The 13,892-nt window shown below is 40.3% G+C and overlaps 1 protein-coding gene across 1 annotated transcript; it reads left to right on the top strand.

Moving 5' to 3' along the window:
- Positions 1-465: 465 nt before the first annotated feature.
- Positions 466-12,958, top strand: mthfs (5,10-methenyltetrahydrofolate synthetase (5-formyltetrahydrofolate cyclo-ligase)). The gene is made up of 3 exons (XM_073464613.1): positions 466-716; positions 3,780-4,044; positions 11,615-12,958. The coding sequence occupies exons 1-3, from the start codon at positions 606-608 to the stop codon at positions 11,839-11,841; spliced, it is 603 nt and encodes a 200-aa protein (XP_073320714.1). The 5' UTR covers positions 466-605; the 3' UTR covers positions 11,842-12,958.
- Positions 12,959-13,892: the final 934 nt, after the last annotated feature.

Genomic DNA, 13,892 nt, shown 5'->3' with positions numbered 1-13,892 from the left:
GAACATTCTTTAACATGTTGACAGCCTACATGGCTACATCACAGATATAGTTATTTTATTTTATTTACATTCAAATTTCAAAAGCCAAAATAATATTAGATTCCAGGTTAACGTAGAATTGACAGCTGCTCAGTTGAGGCTCAAACACAACATGCTGTGAGTCCACGGTGCTGATGGGTTTTGGGGACTGGACCTTTATTTTTTTTTTTTTTATTTATTTATTTATTTATTTATTTTTGGGACTGGACCTTTATTTTTTAAATTTATTTATTTTTTATTTTATTTTTTAAAATTTATTTATTTATTTTTGGGACTGGACCTTTATTTGCTCAACTTCCGGCACGCTTGTGACATCACAGTCATGGGCGGAGTCTGTCCGGGACCGGAGCCCGCCTCACGTGGGTAAATGTAGACTTCAGTCAAAGTGATGAGAGACCGCCCGTCTGTCATGTGTTTACATACTTGTAATGTTTAACTAGTGTAGAACACGGCAGACTTTATGTCCAACTCGGTCCAGTCAGAGCCAGAACCGAAGCAAAACACGTCCACAGAGCACAGTCAGCGTTAAACCATCCTGCCCTTCATTTAGAGTGACCAGAGGCAGAATGGCAACCCTGCGAGCAGCCAAGCAGGCTTTAAGGAAAGAAATCAAGCGGCGGGTTTCGGCGCTGAGTGTCGAGGAGAAGCAGCGCCAGTCTCTGGTCGTGTCACAGAAGGTGAGACATGGTACACAGAAGGCTGTTAGCTATGCTAGCAATCACCAAGTAGGCTAACCTATCACCAAGTTACAACCAGAGCATTTTTCCCTCCGCCGCTTTTCTAAACGGGACTGAACGTCAACGCAAACCCCAATAAAACGTGTTGTACCTGCGGTACAGTGTGACTGCAGTACTTACTGTGTGTTCAGAGGTCCAGCTCTCAGTCGGTCGGGCTCCTGTGTGACATGCAGCTCTTCCTCAGTAGCAGCTACACAGCGACCTCACGGAGGGAAACAGCTCCCGTCAGCCAGCTGACAGCGGGACTGGGCACGAGTGACCTGGGTGTTTATAAACCACGACGGACGGATACGTGTGTCCAGCTATCCTTCCCAAAGTCACCACCTGACAGATAGCAACACTGCTGATAATTAAAGTAACTCTGAAGTTGGCACATTTTTAACTGAGTCCATCTATGGCGACTGTAGACGAGACTCGTCCCGTCTCATCACTGTATGTGCATGTAAAGCTTGTTCACAACATGCCAGGACGTCAGGCCCGTTAGAGATCATTTGGATCTTCAGCTCATAATCTGCACATCTGTATCAGCACTGACGCTGCTGCTTTACAAACCAACTGCAAGAAACACACAGACACACTGTTTACTCTGCCTCAGAATCATTATTCAACACTTTATCAATTCAGTATCCCATATCACTATTTAACAAGCTGCTGTAGCTGTCCTATATGTGTTCTAAAGTGTGTTGGTAAATACTGTGGTGTATTCTGAAGTCCTGAACACTTCTGGTTCCCTCATCTCAAAGTGAATTGGTTTAAGTTAAATGTGTATAAGGTGTGTGGTTACAACAGGCTGAAGATATTTACACGTTTTGTTCTATGACATAAAATACATCATTAAATGTCCCCAGTTTAATTATAAAGCTCTTCCGTGTGCTAAAAACGGTGGTTGCTACCAAGTGTCTAAATGAGACTACACAACTCTAACAGTTTATAGAAAAACTGTATAGAAAGTGTGTAGTAAGATGCTTAGTGGTGGTGACAGTCATTAGCTTTTTACTGCTACAGATTTACTTTACATTTCCAAAATCACAAAGTGGTGTTCATCTGTGAAGATTATCCTGATGAAAAAAACATGTAAGTATCATAAACTTGTGTTTGTCACAGAGAATATTTTCTGAAATATTCCAAAATCCAGTTCAACAATCTCATAAGCTTTTTGACGAGAGAACCAGGGCCATGCTAACTTCAGGGAACCAGGGCCATGCTAACTTCAGGGTTAACCTACAAAAATACATCATCCCCACACCACTCTGTGATAGATGCTTTTTCTGTGACTCCTTGTACAGACTGCAGAGGCTGTCTGTGTGGACTGCAGCTTCTTGTCAAAGCCCCCCCTGCTGAAATAAACCTGATTAATGATAATAAGTTATTGTCATACAATTGTCTAAATATAATTTTGACTTAAATAGCTGAACAACATTAATAAATCTGGTCATAAAGATGTCCAAAGCAGATTCGCTTGCAGATAACTTTTTTGCTCTGTGGCACAGTAGAAGAGAACACGATCAAGCACATGATCATAAGAAGTCAGTTGGCTTCTGTGTCTGCAAAAACTTGTGAGTGAAACAATGTGAAACTGCATTTGAAGCTCAATTTCATAACTGTTAATACAGTGCCTTTCTAACTGTAATGCACTTCTCAATAGTAAATGACTGGTAGTGAGATCGGTGGCAAAAATACAATTAAATATGTAATAAATAAAACGTGATCAGGGCATCCATATGGCAAGAAACACTGTACAAAACTTCATCAAATAATTACCCATAGATGTTGTCTTCAAGTGAGAATGGTGTCCAGGTTGTTGTGTCTACAGTTGTCTCTGTCTCCTTCCTGACTGCCCCTTGGCTGCTTATGTTTTAAATTCCTTTTCAAAGTTTGTATCAGGTGTATTTCTGAAGAACAAAGAGAAGGGTTTTACAAGCTGATACTGTAGGGTCACGTCAGGTTCTACTTGAGGATGTCAGGAGCCCAGTTTGATATAGTGATAAAAATGTTTGAAGCTCATATCAAAGGAACCTTACAAAGTACCTGAACAGCAGCCGGCACTACGATATGCTGCACCTTACAGAGACTAATCTCATGGGATGTGAGTGTTTCTGTGACTTCCTGTACAGACTGTTAAGGCTGTTGGAAACTGTCCGCCTTTTGTCAGAGCCCCCTGCTGCCGCCATCTGCTCACGTCCACTTTTCAGGAGAGAGAGACTTCATGAAACGAGCCGTCTGTGTCTGCTCATAGCAGGGAAAACACAGGTGTAACTAATTATCATTAATACCCATTAATTACCCATTTGCGAGCAAGCTCTATAGTATTACAGTTGAACTAATGATGATTACATAATAACCCCCTCACTCATACTCACACTTTGCTGTCTCACTCTGACAGATACACGGGCTCCTTATTTAAAAGCTTCATAAAGGAATGGAAAATGCCACACCAGACTCATAACAGCAGAACAATTTCAACATTGTTGTAAAAAGGACCCAAAAGAGATAAAGTACAGACATGGTACTTGAATAAAGTGTTAAAGTACCTGACATTAAATGTACTTAAGTAGCAAAAGTAATCTTATGGCAATAAATGTACTTCAGTAACAATGGAAAGTCATACATATATGAATGAATTAATAAAGCTTATTAAACGATATTTGTCGTAAATCATGATATAAAGGACAGTATAAAATAAAATAAATTTCAGTCTCCACCTCATTTCGGTCACAGCATTCACAGATTCTTTCATCTTCTGGCACACCTCTGTATCTCGTTTCGCATCCACATTTCTCCAGCTCTGAGGACTCAGAAATAGTTGACTATTTTTCTGTCGATCAACTAATTGTTTGACTATTGTTTCAGCACTATCACATTCTCTGAGGAGAAACCATGATGTTATCTGCACAGAAGAATGAAGCTTTGTTATTTGTGAATCAGTCATGGAGGATTTATAATTGACCCCTGTCATGTTCTCTGATCATGTTACTGATTATAAGTTTCTGTATTTTCTTTTAGCTGTTCAGACATCCCAAGTATGTGTCCTGTAAGCGGATTGCAGTGTTTCTCAGCATGGATGATGAAGTACGCACTGAGGAAATCATCAAAGACGTGTTTAAGTGGGGTAAAACCTGCTTCATTCCCAGATATGAGAGCAGCAGCAACCACATGGACATGTTGAAGCTCAACAGTCTGCAGGACATGGAGACGCTGCCTCTGACATCCTGGAACATACAACAGCCTGCTCAAGATGACACGAGCAGAGAGGAAGCACTGGCTGCAGGTAAGCATGTACACAAACCAGAGATGGGAACTCAAGCCTGTGACTTGGACTCGAGTTGCACTTAACTCGCCACACACAGTGACTTGAGACTTGTACTCAAAAGACTTGAGACTCGACTCAGACTCACATTCTGGGACTAGCGAACAGTCTTCGTCTTAATTCTGGCAAGCTGACCTAACAGGCCAAACAGCCAGCAGCGGCGGTACTAATAAAGGGATCGTGATCTGTCACAGTTCCTCCTGACCGACCTGCTGCTGCTCTTCTTGGGTTACACTCCTCCTCCGGGGCTGCCCTACGCTGGCAGAGTGTCTCTGGGTTCGAGAGAGCAGACAGGCTGGGTGTCTGAAGTCCTGGCTGCCCCTTTACGAGCAGCCGGTGGCAAAACCCGCCTTGCCGAAACTTTGAAACATTTCCTGTCCAAGCTCGGTGCATGTGGAGGGGCAGTCTGCCATGTGTACACCCGGCCCAGAGACACAGCTGCAAACTTGCTCAGCTAGCTAAAGAGTGTGTTTTCTCGGGAAAGTACAGCTAGTAATCTGCTGTATCACCACCACCACCACTGGTTGTTTGTAATACAAACCAGCCACCACAACAAGAGAATATCTGATTTTAGCGTAAGTGCATCGGATACAGATGAAATCCTCCATGCTGAAATCTCTGTTGGAAACTCTTTAACACTGCTCTGATTAGTTGTTACACTGTAAGCTACTGATGAGTTAACAACCAATCGCAGCAGAACTCACAGCAGAGTGCCCCTCCCTCATCCCTACTGCCCATCCATTGTAGCATCAAACATGTTTAGCTCAGCATATTAAGCTATCTAATGTTAGCTTGCTCGATTAGATTGACATTGGCTGAATATTTTGAAAAGATGAGTGTTTGTTTGCCACACTTGTTCACATAGTGCTGGCTTTGCCAGGACTGTAAAAATGGGCAGGAAATTCAATAGTCCACATTCCACTGCCACCATCTGCTGGTTAAGTAGGTAAGTAGGTCCTCAATACTCACTCTATATTGTAGCTGTATGTTCATGTTACAAGGCAAAATACAGTTATGAACTCTAAAGAAAAGCTTCATCGTGTGTTGCCTGTTTAAAATGATCATATACCAAATAACTGATGGCATACAGCAAATGATAGAATGCTCATTACAGCTATAAGAGACTTGAGACTTGACTTGGACTTGCAAAAAAGACTTGTGGGTATCTCTGACACACACACACACACACACGATGTACAATCTAGATTTTAATCTGAATATTGCTGATCAGCAGGTCACACACTTCTACTCTCGTGTTATGTGTATTCTCAAGATGGCTCAATCTGAGCTACAATGTAGCTGCAGAGAGATTACTGTACAGAGTTGTACAACAAGTTAATCAGTTGCCAGTTTGGGTACATTTTGGCTTTCAACTGAATGAAAAGGGAAAGCCAGCCAATTGAGACAAGGCAATATGCTAAATGTGTATCACAGAGCAGAAATGCTAAAGGGACTAAACACAGCAGAAGCACTGTAAGACAGGAGGATTCCCTCTCTGCTACTTAATGTCCCCTAATTTACAGAATGTTTCCTGGGAATATAATACCACACCACAGAAAGTCTTGTAGCCTCTGCTTCACTCGCTCTGGATCTCCTAACTGGAAACATTTAGTCGAAAACGCAGACTGGACTGCTAATTATCTTAATTTGCCAAAGCTCAGGGAGGAGGCAGGAGGTGAGAGAATGCAGGTGATTAGTGAAAGCAGGTAATGAGATGAAACATTATTCCACTATAAAGTAGCCTGATTTGCAAAAACAAAATTATATGCTGTTGAATCATCTTTATCGCAGCAGGGGCATTTCTTAACCGCCACAGTGCTACTTGAAATAATCAAAATAATTCAGTCAGGTTGTTCAAGAGTCATCAAGTAGATTTGCAGGGCACATTCAGGCCATTTGCAATTGCATATTGGCTATAAGCACATTTCTGATCCCTTTCAATTGCTCCGCTCCACTTACACTGGCTGGGATTGGTTACAAAGAATACATTAATGATCAAACGGGGCACACAAATAAAACCCTGTAAGATAACTGGCTATGGATGTTGTCTCTACGGTGGACTGATGTTCAGGTATTTATATGTCCAGTCGTCCCTCTCTTCTTTCTATGGTGAAACATATTCAAGAAAACACAACCAGGAGTCATTCATAAATACAACGTCATGTAGGGAGTTTTTCTACTACAGTTCTTTCAGTCTTGTAAATTGCAGATGCTGTATTGATATGTTCAGTCCAAAGATAAAGGTATCGGCCTCCACAGCTGAACCCTGTACTGAACCTAACATAGACTCTCACTGTCACATACAGACTCTCCTCAGTTATCATGCAATTATTTTAATTCTGATGTAATCAGCTGCATTTCTGATGTGTGATCCAGAACAAAATGACATAGATTCACCAGCAGATAGAGCTGTTGTTCCTCCAATGAGGTTTGCCCACTGTCATCAATGGAAAAACTGTGTGCTTGGTCACTCATCCATACTGTCTGTTCCCCTGACCTCTGCATGTACCAAAACATCAGCATTCCTGAATAAGATTCCTCTGGAGGATCAGGTTTGACCACAGTAATCACAAAGCTGATGATTGACTACAGCTGTATTTTATGCCACCATTACTCTGTATCAGATTAAAATTCAGAAATTAGAAGGCTGCTGAACCTCTGACTTTTGACCATTGGCTTTAGCTGAATCTGCATGTATGCCAGATGGTAAAGTGATGTCATGAAAAGTCTCATTTTGTCTGACGGGTCTGGTTATTACGTATGCAATAATATGATGCCAGAATTAATAAACATATATATAATAATATTTACCAATAAGCCAAATGCATCGGCTCTCATACAAAAAATATGAAATAGGCCACATTGAAATCATACCAGTGCCTGGCAGTGCATTCTTTAATAGCTCAGCCATATTTGCACCCGTGTGGCTCTCATTCACTGCTCTTGTTTGGAGCACTTCAGTGATTCCATGACTTCGGAGTTGGTCTTGTTGTAGAATGTCGGGATCGCTGTGTCATTAAATTATCTACGAGATGGGACGTTGTATCTCGGCTCCAAAGTGCACACCATAGCACGAGAGCCCTGGTTCTCAACGACTGAATACGGACGCAAGTCCTTGGCAATAAAAGTTGCAATAGAGTTTGTAATTCGCTTCGCCCTTTCCGAGTTGGGTGGAAGCTTTGATATCGCTTGCTCTATGGTCCTCTGGTTGGCAGCAACTACAACCGGGTGTTTTTCTTCCTCCTCTGGGCCTCTGGGTGAAAACGTGTAATATGGTTTCTCATGTTTGTTGTGTTTCCAAGATATTTTAGTTTAGTTTGACACAAGTTGCATATTGTGTTGCTCTTGTCCAGGTCCCGTTTCCCCTTCAACTTCACAGAAGCCAAAATGCTTCCATACGCTAGCTTTTAATGCAGAGGGTGCCGGTCTGATTTCGCGCTCGTGTCTTTGTTATGTGCACGCCATCAACTGTCAGGGCGCTGCACTTCTGCTCTTCTGAGTTCCGCCTTTTGCGTTCCATCAACATTACGTTATCAATTCATATGTAGAAAATCGATTTTTGATATTTGTGAATCGATTCAGAATCGTCCATGTCCGCATCGCGATGCATCTAAGAATCGATTTTTTCCCCCACCCCTAATCTCCACTGAAAACACGGGATGTATCTCTTCCTCTGCCCAGCTCACTGTCTCACTCAACTCAGTGTTGGGCAGTACACACTAACAATATGAACCATCAACTGTATATAAAGATGGACGACATGACAGTTCTGTAAAAGTGAAGCTAAAACATCACCAATGACCCCTGGTAGCTGATTGCAGTTTAACGCCTCCTAAATGTTTCCCAAAGATGGTTTGTGTCATTTTAGGTCGTTCTTATTACACTCATGTTTGTGCAAGTGTTCATTTTTCTTATATGTTTAATTCTGATAAGTTATGTGATGCTACTAAAAGAGACTGAGGCGTCATGACCGACAGCTGATCCCTACTCGTGACTGAATGGAGCAGGTGGATGGGCAGGAACTCGATCCCCCAGCTCCACCCTGTAATCACTACTGTGCACACTCTGGCTCCAAATGGTGTGACCAGTGCAAACTGGCAGTGGTTGTATCCGGGATATTTTGGCTTCATATTTGTATAGTGACAGGAAGTGGAGAGGCGTTACCCATCTCTATATATGTAAATGATATGAACATATTAACAGCATCTCCATGGGTAATTTTAAACAAATGAATGAATAAGAATTAACGAGTGATGTTCATCCCAAACTGTTTGTTAAGGCATTTTCAGATCGGTATGCAACTTCTTTAGTGCAGTAGGCCCTGTGACCCAAACAGTTACTCTCCAAAAGTCCGTTCATGTCTAACACTCAAACACACAGAGCAGGTATTCTATAGTGCAGGTTTTGAGAGAGCACCAGTTGTTGTTTTTCAGCTGCAGCATGCTAGTCATGCTTAGCCAGGTTAGTGAAGCTCATGCAGTGTTGCTGCTCCACTGTATGGGAGCATTATGGTTTCCCAGTAAGTTTGGTGCAAATTTGCAAGGATCACACTGTATGCTTATTTACAACACCATCATCTGAATGTATCTATTAGCAGAACAAGCCAATTTTAAATCAATAAAGCAATGATTTACATGTGACTTTTGATAGGGTAGGGAAATGGATGAATCATCAGGGTTCAATTTATTGATTAATAAATCAATAAATATTGATAAATAATTGGATAAATAATGATAAATGATCACATTAATTTTGAAAAATATATAAATGAAACAAAAATATGTCAAATTATCTTAACAAATTATTCTGAAGTTTTATTTCATCCTTATTTTCCATTAACATTTTCATTAATTATTTTTACACAATAGAAATCTATATAACACTTTAATTTCATGCCATTTTTCATGTCGGTCATCATATCAACACGTTTTAAATCATAATAACATTTTAATGACAGTGGATTTTATCATCAGTCTCCCACTTTTTATCCAATCACATGTCACTTTCCTCTTGAGAAAAAGCTCAAAACAGCTGCAACTGCTACCAGACTTAGCCTGTTAGCTCCTGTTAGCTAGAGCAACATCAATGCCAATATTGATCTGAATCAACCACTGATAGGCTGCTGCTCTATATAAACACAGTGGCAACACTACAGTTGTGGTGAAAAATTTACATCCACTCCTGGCACAGACTTGTTTCTTCAGCACAGTCCACATGTTCATGATTGGTTCAAGTCAGGACTTTGGGAAGGCTGTTCAAAACCTCAGTTCTAGCCTGATTGATCCATTCCTTTACCACTTCTGATGTGTGTTTGGGATCATTGTCCTGTTGGAACACATCCAAGACCCAATCTTCTGCTGAAGATTTTAGGTTTTACTGAAGAATTTGGTGATAATCCTCCTTTTTCATTATTCCATTTACTTTCTTTAGAGCAGCGGATCCACTGACGGCAGAACAGCCCCACAGCATAATACTGCCAGCACCATGCTTGACACTAGGACTTTTGGCAGGTAGTTTTGGCACCTGCCCACAGTGCCAAAACTACTTGTAACTGGTTTGTTGACCATGGTATTACTGTGCTTGATTGGCCAACCGACTCGCCTGACCTGAACCCCATGGAGAATCTATGGGGTATTGTCAAGACGAAGATGAGACACCAGACCCAACAATACAGATGAGCTGAAGGCCACTATCAAAGCAACCTGGGCTTCCATAACACCTCAGGAGTGCCATAGGCTGATCGCCTGATCAAAACTATGTGAGGATCAAATAAAAGGGAGGGTACATGCCACTTCCCTTAATTGTTTCCGCGTTTCATTCGCCTTCCATCTCTTGTAGATAAGAGGAAACAAGGAAACATCTCTAGAGAACTGGGACGTCCTTTCTTCTTAACCGTCTTTTTAAGCGACTTCTGTTTCTGATTGTAGTAGCACAGCTGGATCAGCTGTCAGATTTTACATTAGATTATGTGACAACTTCTGTTGAATTTCATTTTATATTTACTCATATATGCATATATATATGTCCAAAAAATTAGAGGTTCACAGTGACCTCTTCCAGCAAAATAAGACAAATCAAATGTGCATAAAAAAAACAAAAAACAAAAACAAGGCACCACAGTCAGTGGAGCAGGTGGAGGTGGAGATATTCTGTACTGTATAGAGGTGCTAATACTGAGGTAAAGGCAGCCGAACACACACTTGAATGCCTTAACAAAAGTTGTTGCAGCCTGTAGTAATTTTGCAGTTCGTTGATGGTCATGTTTAAATTCAAATTTTATGAACACAAACCACAACATCTGCCCACTATTTGTTTGTGTCACAGTAATCATATATTGTGTTTATTAATTGTCTTAGTAATTGTTTTTTGATTATATTCAATCCCATAAATAATTATAATAAATAATTTTCTTTCCATGTTAGGATTTTCTTTGTTTACACCTGGTCTTCAGTGGCAGACAGTGTTCACTCAAATAAATCCAGCAGAATACAGAATCATCCTGTGTAACATGTCTTCTCCTATTATATGTACCAAATGCAATAAGGAGAGAGGTGCATCCTGTAAACTCTTCCACAAATGATTCCAGCCAGTTCCTTCTGATTCTGATTACACACGCCTTCACCGTCCACAACTTGCTGCACTGCAGTCCCAGCAACATTCTGTGTTCTAACTCAAGCACGTCTCCTGCTGAAGATTTAACAGTGTTCAGAACAGCAGAAGTGGACACTGAGCGGGATGTTGCCATGGTTACCCATGAATTAAATAGTGTTTTGACAAGCCAACTATCAATCACTCAGTCACTAAAAAGACCGCAGTAAAGAGGATGAAAACACGCACGTAAAAGTAACTTTCATTGAGCATTTTAAAGGTTATTTTCAAAATAATCAAAAATCTCAGAGGAGGATGCACTTTAATTTGTCTAGGATTTCTATTCCTTCAACAGTTTGTTACAGAAAGAGAAAAATCTGAAGAGATGTGTACCTCAGGATGCAGTAGATTAAATGTGTGAGCGGGTCCCAAGAGGTTAGTTAATTTTTTTAATTTTAATTTTCTGGATATTAAGAAGGAGTTATTTTTTGCCAGGCCAACAGAACCACTGTGTCTAACCTGGTCACTGGCCCACTAGTACATGTTTAGATATTTTACTGGATACATGAAAATATTAGTCTGCTGGTGATAAAAAGCCAGGGGATCACCAAATTTATAGGGATTCATCCTCTGGCGAACCAAACTGAATGGGGATTAAAGTTGTTGAGTTACTTCATGGATAAAGGTTGAACAGACAGGAGTCATGCTGCTGACGTGGCAAAGTGTTTTGTGTTACCGCTGTGATGATTGTGTAAAGTAGTCATCCTGAAAGAGTCATACCAAAGCTGTTCAAAGTATTAACTGAGTGACATATCTGAAGACATCAAATACGTACACAGTAACATTTTGGAAGGTTTGGCTGTTCGCTTTTTATATTTACAGGCAAAGGCAGACATTTTCCAGACCTTTATCACTGATTATACTATCTGCTCTCATTTTGCAGGAGGTCTGGACCTGATCTTGATGCCAGGCCTGGGTTTTGACCGGTTGGGGAAGCGTCTAGGACGAGGGAAGGGCTTCTATGACACCTACTTAGAGCGCTGCATCAGACACCCCAAAGGGAAGCCCTACACCATCGCCTTGGCCTTCAAAGAGCAGCTGTGTCAGGAGATTCCTGTTGACGACAATGATGTGCTCATCGATGAAATCCTGTACGAGGATGATGAGTAGCTGATCAATCACTAGTGGTTGTCAATGAACTCAAAAGTGGACTTTCCATTTAACACCAACAGACTTAGAATCTTCATCACTGCTCAATGATTCTTGAGAATTTGGATAAAACGGGTCTCAATTTTGAAAAGAAAAAAGTTGAAGTATTAAGAAATCTAAAGTTATATGTTGATGGAACAAGGTCTCAGCAATCATGCAGATATTTCGGTGCAACCTCCTGAGTTTGTACTTTTTTCATTAAATTGACTCAGACTTGAAAGTGTTGACATGCAGCTCTGATACCCTGAATCCATTATTATTCCTTTATCCATTAATCCCTGATATGGACTCTTCGACTTGAAACATGTTGGTTTATTCATGATTTCATAAAGGATTTCATTTTCATGATTTCAGGAATCATTATTATTATCAGAGTGCCCTGAATCCTTTCAGACTATCAACCAAAACCATGGACTTCCATCGTAAGCTGGACAGTAATTGTTTTTCATTTACATTATATCACTTTGATTCAATGTTTGAATGGAATTGCAGAAGGGCATGAGTCGAGTACCGAGTACTCATTGGTTGGAACGTCAACTTGATGGCTTTGCTGCTGATGTGATCCCATCACAAGATGGGCTGCAGTTTTACTTCCAGTTTGCTCTTTTTGCCAATGCTTTTCAGTTTGTGAAAAGCATTGAAATGAAAAGTCAGAATTTAATGGAATTACAATTAAATTAGTGACTATGAAGGTAATTGATGAGCTGTAAACAGGAGCCATCTTGTTTCTTTCTGTTTGCTGCTTGCTGCCTCTGGCTTCTTTTTAAAATGCATACATTAATGTCATAATTTAAAATAGTCCTTTTCTATACAAAAGAGACGCTGTTGACATGTCATGGCTGTGACAGTAGACACAGCAATAAATATGTAACAATTCTAGAGAAAATGCCAAACTTAAAGCAGCTTTTTTGACCTTGTTGCATTTAGTAAACATGGAGGGTGGAGGTCCTCGGGAATATAGTCGACCACACCAGGGCCTGATTTTATTACTTTTTCATAAATATCTGACGGTGTTGACAGAAACTAGACGCACATTTGTGACGAACCACAACATGAGAATAAATATTGTTGAAAATTCTGTTGAATGTTTTACATTCTACTCTTTCATCTGGAGTATGTTTTACACATTCTACATGATTTGTTCACCGTTTTTTAATCAAATTGAAATGTTATTCTTTTGTTATAGGAACAGCTTGTTTTGTGAGTACTGGGCTGACATATAATCATATACATTATACAATTATGAACAAACATGTAAAAATGTTACACATGATCAACCATGATTATTTTAAACAAGAAAATGTTATTAATTTTCAACGGAATTAGCAGTTTTCTTTGTGGGACATGTTTTTGGTGAAGTGTGCTGACAGTTTGACTCATGGTAGAGGTGCCAGTATTCTGTCCTTTATGTCATGCTGATGTAGCCGTAAAGAGCTATTAAAAGGCAGGTTTCGCTAACTACTAAGCACTCAATAGAAAGAATTCTGTAACAACAAACATGAATGGACAAGTGAATGAAAACATAGTGTAGGTAAAGTTGTGTTTAAAATTACCATTTAGTAGCTGAGGGACCCTGCTGTCAACCGCCTGTCATCACATGACTGACATTCCATAAATAGGTCACATGATGACAGCTGACTCATCTCTATGACAACTGAGCAAACTCAGACCGCTGATAAAGACAATGAGATGCAGTTGGGAGAGGACCTTGAGTTCAGATTATTTTGTCTAACGAGTTTAGAGATGTGATGAACACTTACATTCCCCCTCCACTCAAAAGTCTGTTTTGCTCATAGTTTCTTCATTTGAATGTTTGTCCGTGCAGAATGATGAATATGCAGATTTTGACATTTAAAGGCTGTTTTCTACGGTAGCCCCGAGAGCTCAACACACTGCAACTTAAGAAAACACATACAGATAGACAAAAAAAACACAAGCACATTAGGAAAACATCTTTTTCAATAAGTATGAAGTTGCACTGTGTTGAGCCCTCAGGGCCACTGTAGTTATCA

The sequence above is a fragment of the Pagrus major genome, chromosome 4, assembly GCF_040436345.1.
Source record: "Pagrus major chromosome 4, Pma_NU_1.0".
Lineage (NCBI taxonomy): Eukaryota > Metazoa > Chordata > Actinopteri > Spariformes > Sparidae > Pagrus > Pagrus major.
Note: the sequence above shows the minus strand (reverse complement) of the source record. Positions and strands in the feature narration are given on the sequence as shown.